The 18,386-nt window shown below is 46.6% G+C and overlaps 1 protein-coding gene across 9 annotated transcripts in view; it reads left to right on the top strand.

The window, feature by feature from the left end:
• The window catches only part of SYCP2 (synaptonemal complex protein 2), a 266,941-nt gene that overhangs the window by 219,588 nt on the left and 28,967 nt on the right, over positions 1-18,386 (top strand). For all 9 annotated transcript variants that reach the window (XM_056548745.1, XM_056548746.1, XM_056548744.1 and 6 more), the window contains 2 exons: positions 1,282-1,369; positions 1,474-1,638. In XM_056548745.1, coding sequence (XP_056404720.1) covers positions 1,282-1,369; positions 1,474-1,638 — 253 coding nt within the window. The remainder of the gene's footprint in view (positions 1-1,281; positions 1,370-1,473; positions 1,639-18,386) is intronic.

Here is an 18,386-nt window from a genome sequence, read left to right as displayed (position 1 = left end):
TACAATGGCCTCCACAAAAAGACAGTCTCTCATAACAACAGGTGCTGTAACCCTGGAGGCATGGAGGCCTTATCTTTTTTGTTATTGTTCTTATATTGATAAGTATTTTTCTTTACTGTATTCTGACAAAGGTTTAACCCATTATAGTGCTCTGGGCGATCAACAGTGCAAGACTGCCATCTAGTAGGCATGTAGGGGTGTGCCCTATGACCCAAGGGGGCATAGTGAAGAAATAAGTTGGGTTATACAAAGACCCTGGGGAATAAGGGATGGCAACAGCAGTTGAGAAATGTCTGGAGAAAAGGAACTAGTTGTGCTGGATTTATCCTCCTGGGATCCCACCTGACAGGTTTTGGTCTCAGAATGTTGTGATATTTTTGTTGTTTAAGTTCTTATACCATTATCAATTTACTCTGCTGATAGAATCCTCTGATACTTGAGTGGTCCCCAGGCGTCTAAGTGATTTGCCAATTGCAGATCGTAGTGGTCACTGTGTGTCAGATTGGGTTTTAGTGAATTACTGAATCTTTTTGGTCCGAAATGTCTCTTTAAAAAAAATGTTCATACATTCCATAGTCGGGGGCTGGGGGGACCAATTGGGTATTAAATGTGCATAAGATATAATAACACTAATGTGTTTATCGAGCTAAGGTAATTTTAGTAAGCAATTTGGTCTCTAACAAAGAAAGTATCGATAGTTCAATGTTGTCTTATGGCATAGCGTGATTATAGGCTTGTTTTTGATGATATTTTGCTGAATCCCTAGGGCTGATATATTGTGTTTATTTGTTGATTTTTCTTTGAAGTTTGACAATGTTTTATAATTGCTTAGTTTGATATCATGTGATTAATATGTACACTCATGTAGATTTAGGTGATTAGTTAGTAGTTGGCGTTATTTTTCATTATCTTTTATATCAATTGTTTCTTTTATTAAAACTGTATATTTTGATTTCATAAAATCCTGGTTAGCTTAGTGACGTCACTTCTGCTGGGTCCCGCTGCTAGAGAACAGCAGTGGTGACATCACTAAGCTCCGCCCATGCCCCAAGCCAGGCCGTTGCTGAAGTTAACGAAGGAGATCACTGGAGATCCCCTGCACGGAACGGGACAAGGGAAGTACCATTGTCGTCAGTATCACCTGCACTACCTGTCGGTACCAACAAGTTATTGCAGGTGACACTGGTGACAGATTTCCTATAAGCTAATACAAGGCAAGTAAATGTTTTTTTGTGTTAGTCTAAATATATTGAGCTCTAGACATGTATTTCTTCTTTCCAGGACAGTAACTGCCCCTCATTCTATTCTGGTTCAAGTACAAAAAGAACATCAAGCTGTGATATGTCTTGTGTAAACATGCATCAATCTGGTACGTCCTGACTATCAGAAAGGAGGTTTTACTCTTAACATTTTCAGTAATGGTAGATAAAGTTAAGCATGCACAGTAAGTAATGAATCAGATATGTTTTACAGGTCCCACATTAGATGACACTATGTCATACATCAAACGCATAAACAAGCAGCGAAGCCACTATGCTGACATGAGTACAAAAGGAATTGACCATGAAATCAAGCACAAGAAAATCAAATTGTGCCCACGTAAACTGTTTCCCTCTCCGGATATGCAGGTACCCAGAGGTAAGTAGAATCGTGCTGCAGTGTAATGTCAGCACTGATTCAGCTATAAACAAAAGAAGAGCTTTATATAATTTGTGTCACACTTATTTTATCAGCAGATATCTCGGAGATGTAGCTGACAGAGCAAGCCTCAAACTCACCTTAACCGCTTAACAACGTAGGACGTAAATGTACGTCCTGGTGCGGAGGTACTTAACGCACCAGGACGTACATTTACGTCCTATACATGACCGCGAGCATCGGAGCGATGCTCGGGTCATGCGCGGCAGGTCCCAGCTGCTGATAGCAGACAGGGACCCTTCAGTAATACATGACCGCGAGCATTGGAGCGATGCTCGGGTCATGCGCGGCAGGTCCCGGCTGCTGATAGCAGCCAGGGACCTGTCGGTAATGGCCGACATCCGTGATCGCGCAGATGTATGCCATTAACCCCTCAGATGCCGTGATCAACACAGATCACGGCATCTGCAGAGCTGCGGTGACTAAAATGGATGATCGGATCGTCCACAGCGCTACCGCGGAGATCCAATCATCCAGAATGGCAGACAAAGGTCCCCTCACCTGCCTCCGCTGCCTTCCACGGGTCTTCTGCTCTGGTCTGAGATTGAGCAGACCAGAGCAGAAGGTGACAGATAACATTGATCTGTGCTATGCCCTTTGCATAGCACTGAACAGTATTAGCAATCGAATTGATCGATTGCTATAAATAATCCCCTATGGGGACTATTAAAGTGCAAAAATAAAAGTAAAAAAAAGTTTTAAAAAAAATTTGAAAAATCCACTCCCCCCCCCCCCCCCCCCCAATAAAGTGTAAATTGTCTGTTTTTCCCCATTTTACCCCCAAAAAGGGTAAAATAAAAATTTTAATAAACATATTTGGTATGGTGAACGGCGTGAATGTAAAAGAAAAGTCCAAAATTGCTGTATTTTTGAAACATTTTATTCAAGTAAAATTGATTAAAAAAAAGGTCTAAAAATTTTATAATTCCAAATGTGGTATCAAAATCTAAAATTACAGATCACGGTGCAAAAAATGAGCCCTCATACCGCCGCTTAAACGGAAAAATTAAAAAGTTATAGGTCTTCAAAATAGAGGGATTTTAAATGCCCTAATTTAATTAGAAAGTTTGCGATTTTTTTATCCAGTACAATAACCCCCCGACCTACGATGGCCCCGACATATGATAAAATCGACATACGATGGCCTCTCAGAGGCCATCGCATGTCGATGTCAGCATCGACATACGATGCTTTTATATGTCGGGGCCATCGCATTAACTGCTATCCGACAGCGCAAAATGCTTAAGCTGCTTTCGGATAGCAGTTTAAGCATCCCTGGCAGGTTCACTTACCTATCCCCGCTGCTCCGGGTCCACTTCGCAATCCTCCGGTGTCTTGCGCATCTTCTCCAGGGTCCGGGCCTTGCTTTTCTGGCGTCATTATTAAGTCACTACGCACGGCGCGCCGGCGCAGCAGCGTAATAACGTCACCTGAAAGCGAGGCCCGGACCCTGCAGAAGATGCGCAAGACACCGGAGGATCGCGAAGAAGACACCGGAGCAGCGGGACAGCATCGGGAGCCCCTGGAACAGCAGCGGAAGCGGTGAGGACCTGGTGCGGAGCGGCAGGGACTGGTGAGTACAGCTTCCTATACTTTACACGAATCCCTCAACATACAATGGATTCGACAAACGATGGGTCGTTTGGAACGAATTACCATCGTATGTTGAGGGACCACTGTATAATAATAGAAAAGTATGTAATCATGGGTATCATTTTAATTGCATTGACCCACAGAATAAGGAAAACAGGTCTCTTTTACCATAAAGTGTACAGCATGAAAACAAAACCTTCCAAAACTAGCAAAATTGCGGTTTTATTATCAATTCCCCCACACAAATAGTATTTTTTTGGTTGTGCCACACATTTTATGGTAAAATCAGTGATGCCATCACAAAGGAAAACTGGTCGCGCAAAAAACAAGCCCCCACACTAGTCTGTGGATGAAAATATAAAAAAGTTATGATTTTTAGAAGGCAAGGTGGAAAAAATGAAAACGTAAAAGTAAGTCCTTAAGGCCCAAATTGGTTAAAGGGGTACTTCGGTGGAAAACTTTTTTTTTTTTTTTTTTTTTAAATCATCTGGTGCCAGAAAGTTAAACAGATTTATAAATTACTTCTATTTAAAAATCTTAATCCTTCCAGTACTTATCAGCTGCTGTATAATACAGTGGAAGTTCATTTCTTTTTGAATTTATTTTTTGTCTGTCCACGGTGCTCTCTGCTGACACCTCTGTCCGTGTCAGGAACTGTCCAGAGAAGGAGCAAATTCCCATAGCAAACCTCTCCGGCTCTGGCCAGTTCCTGATATTAACAGAGGTGTCAGCAGAGAGCACCGTGGAAAGGCAGAAAAGAAATTCAAAAAGAAAAGAACTTCCCCTGTATTATACAGCAGCTGATAAGTACTGGAAGGATTATGATTTTTAAATAGAAGTCAAATCTGTTTAACTTTCTGGCACCCAAAAAATGTTTTCCATCGGAGTACCCCTTTAACCCCTTAACGGAGAATGACTGGTATACCCATCGGCTGCTGAAGTGCATTCGCGCAGAGCGACGGGTATACCCGTCATTCACATAATTGCAGCTGCTGCTGCATCCCAGGGGCTGAACTTTTCACCTCCGGTTGTCTCCGGCAGGTGAGAAGTTCAGCTTAACCGCCGTCGCGCTGGACGCCGCATTTATACGGCGGATAACGCGATACCTTCGTGCATTCCGCCGTATAAAGGCGGCGTTCATTAAGTGCGCGCTCCCGCGGCACTGATCGGGTTAATTAGCTAAAGTCCCGGGGTGTCCGGCAGGAGACCACTCCCGCCCGACACCCCGGGACCCCATTTGATTAACCCGATCAGCGATCGGGTGTGTAGGTGCGGCGTTGTGTGTGTGGAGGATGCGTGGCGATCCGGGTGTCCGGCAGCGGCGATGGCGGGGGTAAGTGCCCCCGCCATCGCCACGCACCCGCTATTGCCGCTGCCAGACCTCCGCCCACATGTGGAAGTCCGGGGAGAGCGGGGCACAGAGGGAATAAGTCCTTGCTTACCCGGTGGCGGATCCTGCAGGCTGCGGCGGGATCTGACTGGCCGGTGAGTGATGCTCCAGATGTTGTAAAACTACAACTCCCGGCATGCCCAGACAGACATTGGCTGTCTGGGCATGCTGGGAGTTGTAGTTTAGTAACATCTGGAGGACCACTGTTTGGAGACCACTGTGTAGTGGTCGCCAAACTGTGATCCTCCATATGTTGCAAAACTACAACTCCCAGCATGCCCAGACTGTCTGGACGTGCTGGGAGTTGTAGTTTTGCAACATCTGGAGAACCACTGTTTGGAAACCACTGTGTAGGGGTCGGCAAACTGTGATCCTTCAGATGTTGCAAAACTACAACTCCCAGCATGCTCAGACAGCCAATGCCTTTCTGGGCATGCCGGGAGTTGTAGTTTTGCAAGATCTGGAGGATCACAGTTTGGAGACCACTGAGTAGTGGTCTCCAAACAGTGGTTCTCCAGATGTTGCAAAACTACAACTCCCAGCATGCCCGGCTGCAAACGGCTGTCTGGGCATGCTAGGAGTTGTAGTTGTGTGCCTCCAGCTGTTGCAAAACTACATCTCCCAGCATGCCCAGACAGCCAATTGCTGTCTGGGCATGCTGGGATTTGTAGTTTTGCAATATCTGGAGGGCCACAGTTTGGAGATCAGTGTGCAGTAGTCTCTAAACTGTAGCCCTCCAGATGTTGCAAAACTGCAAATCCCAGCATGCCCAAACAGCTGTCTCGGCATGCTGGGAGTTGTAGTTGCATTCCTCCAGCTGTTGCATAATTACATCTCCCAGCATGCCCTTCGGCAATCAGTACATGCTGGGAGTTGTAGTTTTGCAACAGCTGGAGGCACCCTGGTTGGAAAATACTGAATTAGGTAACAGAACCTAACTGAAGGTTTTCCAACCAGTGTGCCTCCAGCTGTTGCAAAAGTAGTTTTGAAACAGCTGGAGGTTATGTACAGGGTACATTCACACGGGCAGGTTTACAGTAAGTTTCCTGCTTTAAGTTTGAGCTGCGGCAAATTTTCTGCCGTGGCGCAAACTCCTAGCGGGAAACTCAATGTAAACCCATCAGTGCGAAATTACCCTAAAAACACTACACTACACTACACTAACACATAATAAAGGGTAAAACACAATATATATACCCCCTTACACTGTCCCCCCAATAAAAATAAAAAACATATCGTACGGCAGTGTTTCCAAAACAGAGCCTCCAGCTGTTGCAAAACAACAACTCCCAGGCATGCTGGGAGTTTAGAAACAGCTGGAGGCACCCTGTTTGGGAATCACTGGCATAGAATACCGCTATGTCCACCCCTATGCAATTCCTAATTTAGTCCTCAAATGCGCATGGAGCTCTCTCACTTCGGAGCCCTGTCTTATTTCAAGGAAACAGTTTAGGGCCACATATGGGGTATCTCCGTACTCGGGAGAAATTGCACAACAAATTTTGGGAGGCTTTTTCTCCTTTTACCCCTTATGAAAAGGAAAAGTTGGGGGCTACACTAGCTTGTTAGTGTAAAAAAAAAAAAAAAATGTACACTAACATACTGGTGTTGCCCCATACTTTTTTATTTTCACAAGCGTTAAAAGGAAAAAAAGACCCCCAAAATTTGTAACGCAATTTCTCCTGAGTATGAAAATACCCCATATGTGGGCGTAAAATGCTCTGCGGGTGCACAACATGGCTCAGGATTCAGGGCTCCTTCCCTTCTGAGCCTTCTAGTGCACCCACAGAACACTTGACATACACATGAGGTATTTCCTTACTCGAGAGAAGTTGGGTTACAAATTTTAGGAAGTTTTTCTCCTTTTACCCCTTGTAAAAATTCAAAAACTGGGTCTACAAGAACATGCGAGTGGAAAAAAGGAAGATTTTGAATTTTCTCCTTCACTTTGCTGCTATTCCTGTGAAACACCTAAAGGGTTAACCCACTTACTGAATGTCATTTTGAATACTTTGATGGGTGCAGTTTTTATAATGGGGTCATTTGTGGGGTATTTCTAATATAAAGACCCCTCAAATCCACTTCTAAACTGAACTGGTCCCTTAAAAATTCCAATTTTGAAATTTTTTTGAAAAATTGGAAAATTGCTGCTATATTTGAAGCCCTCTGATGTCTTCCAAAAGTAAAAACATGTCAACTTAATGATGCAAACACAAAGTAGACATATTGTATATGTGAATCAATATATAATTTATTTGGGATTTCCATTTTCCTTATAAGCAGAGAGTTTCAAAGTTAAAAAAAATGCAAAATTTTCTAATTTTTCATGAAATTTTTGAATTTTTCACCAAGAAATTATGCAAGTATCGACGAAATGTTACCACTAACATAAAGTAGAATATGTCACGAAAAAACAATCTCGGAATCAGAATGAAAGGTAAAAGCATCCCAGAGTTAATGCTTAAAGTGACAGTGGTCAGATTTGCAAAAAAGGCCGGCGTCCTTAAGGTGAAAATGAGCTGTGTCCTTAAGGGGTTAAGGACCACAGGCATACGGGTACGTCCTGACGCCCTGGTACTTAAGGACCAAGGGCGTACCTGTACACCCATGGGAATTTTGGTCCCCACCGTGCATCGGGCAGGGAATGGAGTGGGATGCCTGGGGGGGTCTGAGACGCCACATGTCGGCAATCGCTGCAAATTGCCAATCAATTCAGATCGGCGATTTGCGGCTTTTCCAGGCTGATCGGGTCTCTGGTGACCCGATCGCCAGAAAATAAGGATGATCGGCGCTGTCAGAGACGGGACTGGCGGCAGTAAGGAGGCGGAGGCAGCAGTGAAAATCTGTGGTAAGTGATCTTCACTGCTGCCTTCTAGGAGTTGCCAAACTACAACTCCCAGCATGCCCAGACAGCCAAAGGCTGTCTGGGCATGCTTGGAGTTGTAGTTTTGCAACATCTGGAAAGCCACAGTTTGGAGACCACTGTCCTTCCAGATGTTGCAAAACTACAACTCTCAGCATGCCCAGACAATCCAGGCATGCTGGGAGTTGCAGTTCTGTAACATCTGGCCCTTCAACAATGCTGGCGAACAACAATGTTCAGAAGAGAAGGAGCGCTATTGGGCTTTTGGAGAGAAAATTTGGCTGGAATTGAAGGCCATGTGCGTTTACAAAGCCCCCATGGTGCCAGAAGAGTGGACCCCCCACATGTGACCCCATTTTTGAAACTACACCCTTCATGTAATGTAATAAGGGGTACAGTGAGCATTTACACCCCTCAGGTGTCTGACAGACTTTTGGAACAGTGGTCCATGAAAATGAAAAATGTAATTTTTCATTTGCACAGCCCACTATTCCCAGCCCACTGTTCCAAAGATCTGTAAAACTATAGTGGGGTTTAAATGCTCACTGCACCCATTGTTACATTCTGTTAGGGGTGTAGTTTCTGAAATAGGGTCACATGTGGGGGGGGTCCACTGTTCTGGCACCATGGGGGCTTTGTAAACGCACATGGCCCCCAACTTGAATTACAGCCAAATTCTCTCTCCAACAGCCCAATGGCGCTCCTTCTCTTCTGAGCATTGTAGTTCGCCCGCAGAGCACTTTACATCCACACATGGCATATTTCCATACTCAGAAGAAATGGGGTTGCAAATTTTGGGGGGCATTTTCTCCTATTACCTCTTGTAAAAATGGTAAATTTGGTTAAAAAAAACTGCATTTAGTGAAAAAAAAAGTTCATTTACACATCCAACTTTAACAAAAAGTCATCAAACACCTGTGGGGTGGATGGGCGTGGCCTGCATGGGGAGCTGAGCAGATGTGTGTCTGCCGAGCTCCCGCTCTCCGTCTGGATTACCCCGATTTTATCCCCCTGACCCCCCTGTGTGACTCACCGGAGGACCTTGCTAAGCCTTGGGGATCCTTGGTCCTGGCGGCGGTGAGGATGGGGGCTTTCATTCCGGCTGTGGGAACGGAGTGCGGGTGCAGCTGTGACCGGGACTGGAGGTGAGGTGGCAGTGCGGCAGCTGTGTTCCGGGCATGCGCTCTCTGGAGGGCAGCGGAGCAGCTGCGCGGACGTGCTACCAGGTACCCAGAGCTGGCTGGGGTCCCGGGAAATCCCTTCATCTAAAGTAACGAGGCCCGCCATTGCTGACCTTCGTGGGCGGGGCCTGTGCTGTTCCTGGTTGCTGGGGCAACTCCCGCTGTCCTTGCTCCAGCTGCAGCAGTGGGGGAGATCTGTGTCTGGGCCCGTCCTATGCCGTTTTAACCCCTCCTGTGCTGGACTGTTGGACTGTGCTGCTTTGCTGGCATCTTGGGGGACAGTTTGGACTGTGCACACCTGCCTTCTCTTGCTTCCTATCTGGCCCAGACCAGTGCATTTACCTGCCTCTTCTATCTGCCTCCTCTGGGCTGGCTGGGGCTGTGGTGGGCTGAGAGTTGGCGCCAGGCTCTGCTGCTGCTCCTTTAACTCCCTCTGTGCTGGACTGTGTTACTGTTCTGTGGGTGCTCTGATACCCTTGGGAGTCTGCATACAGCTGCTACCTTACTTGTGGTGGGACTATTTGCTATCTTTCTGTGAGCGGTGTGCTCCTCCCTGCTGGTGCCCTACTTTGCTCATCACCCTCTCGTGGATCGGCACCCCATCATGGGAGGATCCAGGGGTAAATCCAAACGCAACAAGACAGGAGTCGGAGTGTTTCTTCCTGCTATGGATGATGATGCTTCTTCGGATGGAGGTCACTCTGAGGCTAGTGGCTACTCCCTGAGGGACTCTGTGGCGCAGACTCCGCTGTCTACTAGGGTGACGGCTAATGCAGCTAAGTCTCTGAGGCAGTTTTCCAGATATGGAGAGCCGTCGGGCAGCTCCCTGTCTCTCCAGGCCGGGTTTGGGGCAGGGGGGCCCTCGGACCAGTCACATTGTCCTTCTCCTGAGCGGATGCATTGTGACGGGACTCTCATGGACCTCCGCTTTACTGAAGTTCTGTCCACCATTCCCTCCTGTCATACTTCTATGATCACTAAAGTGGATGAGCTGCGACAGGAATTTTTTATTCTACGCCATGAGACTCAAAAGTTGAGAGGGCGCACCACAGAGTTGGAGAACAGAGTCTCTATGGTTGAGTCTCTAAGTAATTTCCCCTGATAATTTCCCAGGTTTCCTGTGACCATTTTGGTAGGTATGTGATACTGCATTGTGCGCTGGCCTCCTTTTGTTTTAACTTTTTTTCTTTGTATGTGCCTCCTCCCTTTCAGGTTACCCTCTTGACCTCGATTGTGGATAAGCTGACATCCTTCCCTACTGACCCTGTTCTTTTTGTAGGAGACTTCAACGCTGTTCCTGACCCCGACTCGATCGCACCAGTGCTGTGGACCCCAGCTCCTCTGCATTAACTTCTTGGCGTCTGGGGTTGGGACTTACTGACCTTTGGAGATGCATCGAACCTTCTCCCGAATTGACCTCGCTTTCGCTTCAGCTGATCTTCTGCCAGCGGTGAGTGAGGTGTGCTTTACTAGTAGAGGGATCTCAGATCATTCTGCCTTGATTGTTACCTTGTCCCTACGCCATAAACCTTCCTCATGTTTGTGGAGGATGCATCCTGGGTGCCTTCAGGCGGAGGAGATTTCTCCTGCCTTGGAGACTGCTCACTCTGACTACTGGACCCATAATGCCTCCCATGCGGATGCCCTTGTTCAGTGGGACGCTTACAAAGCCAAGGTTAGGGGAGCATTTATGGTGGGGGATGCGGGCAGGAGGGCACTTCTGGGGGCCCGGGAGTGGGCGCTGCAGTCAGAAATAGGGGTGCTTGAGGCTGCGGTGGTGAGGGACCCTACTCTGGAGGCTGAGAGGGAGTGGGCTAGGGCTCAGAGGTCGCTTTTAATTGTCCAGAGGGATTGGGTGCACTTTAAACTGGCAGCGAGGGAGGCGGCTATATTCGAATTTGGAGATAAAAATGGTAAACTGGTGGCCTACCTGTCTAGGGAAAGCCGCCCTGTGGCTTCCATACCCTGCGTACGGGCTCGGGATGGGTCCCTTAGCTCTGACCCGTTGGTCATTAATGAAGTATTCCTTTCCTTCTATAGCTCCCTATATTCTTCCTCCTCTGGGGTAACCCCTGAGAGTATACTGTCCTTTCTGAGGGGGCTCCCCCTTGTCCCGCTGACCTCGCTCCAGTCCTCTGGACTGGAGGGCCCACTCACAACTGAAGGGTTATTAAAGACTTGCCCTCTGGGAAGAAACTGGGACTTGACGGCTTGGTGGGGGACTGGTAAAGGCTGAATGAGGAGAAATTGATCCCCATCCTACTAAATTTGAGTCTGGGGCCCTGCCTGATTCTATGAGGGAGGCTCTGATTGTGGTGCTGCCTAAGCCAGGGAAGGATCCGACCTTGCCGGATTCTTATCGCCCTATTTCCTAAATCTTAGCGAATCTCCTTGCGAACAGACTCCGGGTGCTCATTTCCTCTATAGTTCACCCTGACCAGACAGTTCATGCCGGGGAGGGCGACTGATGTCAATGTAAAACGACTTCAGCTCAACCTCTCTGCAGCGGAGGGGTGTGTCTCCCCTGGTTACGTGGTTAGCCTTGATATCTATAAGGCTTTTGATTCAGTTGAGTGGCATTATATTTGGTGCCTGATGTGAATCCTCCACTTGGGACCTGTTTTTCAGAAATGGGTTCGCTTACTGTATGACTTGCCCAGAGCCCGGGTTCGCACTAATTTGGAGATTTCCGATTCATTCTGTTTGGGTAGGGGTACTACGCAGGGGTGCCTCTTGTCACCCTTTTTGTTTGCTTGAGCTGTAGAGCCCCTAGCGGCGGCGGTTCGCTCCTCTGCTGCGATTAGGGGGTCACTGGGGGTTCCCTGACTGAGAAGATATCTCTATATGCGGACTACACCTTAGTGTACTTAGCGGATACTAGGGACTCACTGGGCGCTCTATTCTGTTTATTGGAGAGATTTGGGGAAGTCTCGGGTCTACGGGTTAATTGGGCTAAATCATCTCTAATGTCCCTGTCCCGTACTGGGGTTTTGCCCTCTGTGCTTCCTAATGGGTTACAGGGTGTGTCCCGCTTTCGATATTTGGGAGTGGAGGCGTCCCCTAATTTGGATCCTTAATTTGGATCCCTTCCTCAACAATACTCTTGCACGTTTACAGGCGTGGGACTCCTTGCCCCTGTCCTTGGCTGGTAGGATTAATACTTTTTAAATGATCTATCTCCCCAAGTTTCACTATCTGTTTCACTTATCCCCTATTATCCCTCCCAAGGGTTCTTTTGTTAAGCTTAACCAGGCTCTGAGATCCTTCTACTGGCAGAATAAACCTCCGAGGTTGAGACATGCTCTGCTCCAGGCGCCTAAGAAGTGGGGAGGACTAGCCACCTCAAATATGCATAACTACTTCTTAGCCTCACAGCTGGTGTACGCAGCCTGGTGGATCGACCTGGACCTTTCCAACGCTTGTACGGCTTTGGCAGGGGCTCTCCTGGTTTCTTATGAGACGCTGACTAATACATTGTACAGGTATGTTCCCCCTCTATCTTTACTGGCCCATATTAAGACAGTGGCTGTGGTCTAGGTCTAGTGGCGGTGGTTACTGGCCGATTTCCTCAGCCGGTTGTCTTTCCAAGGGCACCCCTGTGGGGTAAAGGGTTTGTCTGTGGATAGGGGGTCTCTGGGTCGGAGGTCTGTTTTAGGTTTGGGAGAGAGAGGGGGACCTTTCTACATGCAGTTTGGAACTGCTTCTGCGTTGCGCCCTTCTGCAGGGAAGTGATGGCTTTCTTATTGGATCACTAAGAATTCCCCTTTGTTTTAACGCCTGAAGTGTGTCTGCTGGGAGTTGTTAATGGGTTGGAGAAGGGCTCTTATAGACGCATTGATACGGTTCCTTTTGTTTTGTGTGTGCAAGGTTATAGTGATGGCCTGGAAGAATGTGTCCCCACCCCCTTTGGCTCGGTGGATAGCTCTAGTTAATAAATATGTGCCATTATATCACGCTCTTTATGTCAGTAGGAAATGTCCCAAAATAATTTGATAAGGTTTGGGTTCCATGGTTGTTGCTGGATGTTTCTACAGACCCCCCGATTCGGGGTGACTCCTCGACCTAAGCTAGCTATTGGGATGCTGAGGAGCTCATAGGGTATGTCTGGATATGTGTGTGTGACTGGAATGTCCGTAGTGTTTTTTTTTTTTTTTTTTTGCTGTTCTGGCACCATAGGGGCTTTCTAAATGTGACATGCCCCCCAAAACCATTTCAGAAAAACTCACTCTCCAAAATCCCATTGTCGCTCCTTCCATTCTGAGCCCTCTAGTGCACCCACAGAGCATTTTACATTCACATATGAGATAATTCCTAACTCGAGAGAATTTGGGTTACAAATTTTGGGGGGATTTCTCTCCTTTTACCCCTTGTAAAAATTCAAAAACTGGGTCTACAAGAACATGCAAGTGTAAAAAATACAGATTTTTAATTTTCTCCTTCACTTTGCTGCTATTCCTGTGAAACACCTAAAGCTTAAAACACTGAATGTCATTTTGAATACTTTGAGGGATGCAGTTTTTATCATGGGGTCATTTATGGTGTATTTCTAATGTGAAGGCCCCTCAAATCCACTTCAAAACTGAACTGGTCACTGAAAACATGTCAACTTTATGATGCCAACATAAAGTAGACATTTCTCTATTGGCTCCATTGGGGGATACAGACCATGGGTATATGCTGCTGTCACTAGGAGGCAACAAGAAAAGTCAGCCCCTCCCAACAGGATATACCTGCCCACAGGCACCTGAGCTAATCAGTTTTAGCTTAGTGTCAGTAGGAGGCAGAAACAGGTCTGGTGCTCTCCAGACCTGGTCGCTTATTTTTCTTATTTTTGAGATTAGGAATGTATAGTTAGTTTTTTTTTTTTTCTCTCCCTTTTATTTCTCTATTTTCAGATGGTGTCTCAGGAACAAAGCATTCACTGTTTCCCCATGTACGAAGAAGGGGCACAGACATAGAGTCATGTACTGTCAACTCCTTCTCGCCACCAGTCAGCACCTGGGGTTTTACCTCTGGGTCCGGGTCCCCCAACCTTCCCTGCTCATCTTGCTGTCTCAGCCCAGCATGATGCAGGTGTTTAATAGCTAACTGAAGACTTCATGAGGTAAGTTTCTAAAGACAAATTGAGTATTTCCCCCCTTTTCTTTACAGGATTCTCAACCTCTGTAGCCCCCCTATTTGGAGCCCACTCCTTTTTATTCATACTGGGGACAGTTTCCTGCTCGGCCATTCTGAACATAGGGGCTAAATCAGTGGTGCAGGACTTTTTAATGTGTGTTCTTACTTTTAAGGTGGACATTTTCTCTGTTGCTCGGCGCCTTCTTTGTGCGCATGTGCCGGTTTATTTTCGCCACATCCATGCGCAATGCGACCGGAGCACCAGAACTTCTGTTTCCTGTCGGCCGCGCTGTTCGCGCATGGCTGACATCTCTCCTTTCTCCCATCCGCACATTCAAAGTGATTGTAATAATCGCCGCAGCGAGTTCTCCTCACGGAACTTAGCTCCGCTTACTCCCCGCTGTTTTTGTTTGGTTATCTGCCTATCAGCACTGTGCGCAGGCTGCGCTGCAGGGGTCATTTTGAACCAATTAACGCTTGGCTCGTGCTGACCTAGCTCCCTCCTTCTCATTGACCCCCCCCCCCCCCCTCTCTCTCTCCTCTGCTGAGGACTGGAGTTTATTCACACAGCCTGCTTCTTCTCTTCCTGAGAGACACAGACACTGGGTGAGGCTGCTTCATTTTTATTTTTGCTTGCGCTATTTTCGAACTCAGAACTGCTTCAGGTTCTGCCTCTGACTCAGAGGTCTGAACCGGCACATCCGACATAGTGGACAACTTGGTCTCGGCCAAAAGGGACACCTTTCACCTAGAGAACCCAGAAACTTCGGACCCAGCTCCAGAAGTTTCCTTTCATCGCTCCTGTCCCTCACCTAAGGTTTTCAGCTCTCATGCTGAATTTGACACCTTACTGGAAACAACTTGCAAGCATCCTGACAAGCACTTTAAAGGGACTAAGAAGGTTCAGGCACAATTTCCTTTTGCCCAGGACCTCATTGCAAGGTGGACATCTCCACCAACCGTGGATCCTCTGGTTTCCTGCCTGTCAAAGAGACTACTCTGCCCTTGGCAGATGGAGCTTCCTATTCTTTAGTACTAAAGACTAAGTCTCGCAGTACTGACTCCCAACGGAAGTCGACCTCCTTTGGTCCTATGGCTCCATTAGGGCGCTCCCAGACCGGCATCCTCACAGGACATGATGGCTCTTTCTTTCAAGGCCCATCCCTCCTAGAAATCGGATAACCTCCCTCTGCCTGAAGGGACACCCCCACCAGAAGATTTTTCTCAGGTGGGAAGGCGTTTGTTATTCTTCCGGGACGTCTGGTCTGCCCACGTGCAGGACTCCTGGGTCCGAGATGTCGTTTCCAACGCCTATCGGATCGAGTTTGCTTCTTTTCCGAGGGATTGCTTTTTTCGTTTTCTCTCCCCAGGTAGTTCGCTCTATTATAAGGGCGCGCAAGTCCTCTTCTGCGAAGATTTACCACCGTCTTATTTTTGTTGGTGTGAATCTCACTCCTTTTCTCCAGTTACATTCTTTCTCCCACGACTTCTTCCCTTTTTACAGTCGGGGTTGGAACAACGTTTGGCTCTCAGTTCCTTCAGGGACAATTTTCAGCTTTTTTCATTCTCTTTCAACGCCCTCTGGTGTCCGGTCCTCATATTCGGTCTTTTCTACAAGGTGGGGCTCATGCTGCCCCACCTTACAAATTGCCTACTCCCCCTTGGGATCTAAATCTGGTTCTGGGTGCCCTGCAGGGTACTCCCTTCGAACCTCTCAGGGATGTTCCTCTTCGTCTCCTTTCCTGGGAAGTGGCTTCCTTATTGCGGTCCCTTCCATTAGGAGAGTTTTGGAACTGGCAGCCCTATCCTGCCGCTCTCCCTAAGGTTGTTTTTTGCCCGGTCCCTTCCTTTTTACCTAAGGTTGTTTCCGCGTTTCATATAAATGAGGACATCGTCCTTCCGTCTTTTTGTGTCATCCCAAGGAACATTTGTTCCATAAGCTTGATGTGGTACGGGCTGTTCGGATTTACCTTTCGCCAGTGTGACTCCTTTGTGCTTATGGAGTATCATCGTAAGGGACTTCCTGCTTCAGAGGACACCATTTCTCGGTGGATCCGTTCTATCTTTTAGGCAGCTTACCGATGCAAAGGAAAGGGCTTCAGCTTTGCAAATTTGTAAAGCAGCCACTTGGTCGTCTTTACACACTTTTATGAAATTCTATCGAGTACATACCTTTGCATCTACTGATCCTAGTCTGGGTCGCTAGGCTAAGTCCACCTTCCACCTAAGTTGGGAATCTTTTACCCACCCATGGTACGTCCCATAGTCTGTGTCCCCCAATGCTTACCGTAAAATCTCTTTCTCAGAGGATCCATTGGGGGACACAGCACCCACCCATTTATTCTGGTATTTCTGGTTTGGTTATCTTTCCGAGGGTGTTTCAGTTCATTTTTATTCTGTGGTTCCTCGGACAGTTACAGTTTTTTCTAGCTTGTTGGTTCTCTCCTACTGCTCTGGGACTAAACTGATTAGCTCAGGTGCCTGTGGGCAGGTATATCCTGCTGGGAGGGGCCGACTTTTCTTGTTGCCTAGTTTCTTGTTACCTCCTAGTGACAGCAGCATATACCCATGGTCTGTGTCCCCCAATGGATTCTCCGAGAAAGATTTTACGGTAATCATAAAAATCTACTTATTGTAATGTGAATCAATATATAATTAATTTGGTATGTCTATTATCCCTACAAGCAGAGAGCTTCAAAGTTAGAAAAATTCTAAATTTTCTAATTTATTATGAAATTTTAGCATTTTTCACCAAGAAATTATGCAAGGATCAGTGAAAATTTACCACTGTTAAAGTAGAATATGTCACAAAAAAAAATTAAAAATCTCAGAATCAAATTCATAAGTAAAAGCATCCCAGAGTTATTAATTCTTAAAGTGACAGTGGTCAGATGTGCCAAAAACGCTCTGGTCCAAAGGGTAAAAAATGGGCTTGGTCCTTAACCCCTTAAGGACCGGGGGTTTTTCCGTTTTTGCATTTTCGTTTTTTGCTCCTTGCCTTTAAAAAATCATAACTCTTTCAAATTTACACCTAAAAATCCATATGATGGCTTATTTTTTGCGCCACCAATTCTACTTTGTAATGACATCATTCATTTTGCCCAAAAATCTATGGTGAAGCGGGAAAAAAAATCATTGTGCGACAAAATTGAAACAAAACCGCTGTTTTGTAACTTTTGGGGGCTTCCATTTCTACGTAGTACATTTTTCGGTAAAAATGACACCTTATCTTTATTCTGTAGGTCCATACGATTAAAATGATACCCTACTTATATAGGTTTGATTTTGTCGGACTTCTGGAAAAAATCATAACTACATGCAGGAAAATTAGTACGTTTAAAATTGTCATCTTCTGACCCCTATAACTTTTTTATTTTTCCGTGTATGGGGCGGTATGAGGGCTAATTTTTTGCGCCGTGATCTGAAGTTTTTAACGGTACCATTTTTGCATTGATAGGACTTATTGATCACTTTTTATTCATTTTTAAATGATATAAAAAGTGACCAAAAATGCACTATTTTGGACTTTGGAATTTTTTTGCACGCACGCCATTGACCGAGCGGTTTAATTAATGATATATTTTTATAATTCGGACATTTCCGCACGCGGTGATACCACATATGTTTATTTTTATTTACACTGTGTTTTTTTTTTTTATTGGAAAAGGGGGGTGATTCAAACTTTTAATAGGGGAGGAGTTAAATGATCTTTATTCACTTTTTTTTTCCACTTTTTTTTTGCAGTGTTATAGGTCCCATAGGGACCTATAACACTGCACACACTGATCTTCTATGTTGATCACTGGTTTCTCATAAGAAACCAGTGATCAACGATTCTGCCGCATGACTGCTCATGCCTAGATCTCAGGCACTGAGCAGTCATTCGGCGATCGGACAGCGAGGAGGCAGGTAGGGGCCCTCCCGCTGTCCTGTCAGCTGTTCGGGATGCCGCGATTAGCCGCGGCTATCCCGAACAGCTCGACTGAGCTAGTCGGGAACTTTCACTTTTAGCCGCGCGGCTCAGCTCTGAGCGCGCGGCTAAAGGGTTAATAGCGCGCGGCGCCGCGATCGGCGCTGCGCGCTATTAGAGGCGCGTCCCGGTTTCACTATGACGCCGGGCCCGCCGTGATATGACGCGGGGTTACTGTGTAACCCCGCGTTATATCAGAAGAGCAGGACCAAGGACGTACCGGTATGTCCTTGGTCCTTAAGGGGTTAAAGGGGTTATCCAGGAAAAACTTTTTTTTATATATCAACTGGCTCCAGAAAGATAAACAGATTTGTAAATTACTTCTATTAAAAAATCTTAATCCGGGGCGGGGTTTGCATGGCCAACTGAGAGGACGTGTGAGCGCTGAGCTCCTGCCATCCTGAGCTCCATCCTTACAATATCTCTGCTATCCTGCTGTTTTAAGGCTCCAGTCCCTCTTGGCGGGACCCCCACCACCCCGGGGTCTCCTCTGGTGCCCCCATTGTGACCGTCGGTGGAGTTTGAGGTGCGTCTCGAGGCCTGTGGTGTGCTAGGCCTCTCCGTGACCTATCC

The sequence above is a fragment of the Hyla sarda genome, chromosome 12 (assembly GCF_029499605.1).
Source record: "Hyla sarda isolate aHylSar1 chromosome 12, aHylSar1.hap1, whole genome shotgun sequence".
In the NCBI taxonomy this organism is placed as follows: Eukaryota; Metazoa; Chordata; class Amphibia; order Anura; family Hylidae; genus Hyla; species Hyla sarda.
The sequence above is the reverse complement of the archived record's forward strand: the minus strand, read 5'-3'. Positions and strand labels throughout refer to the sequence as shown.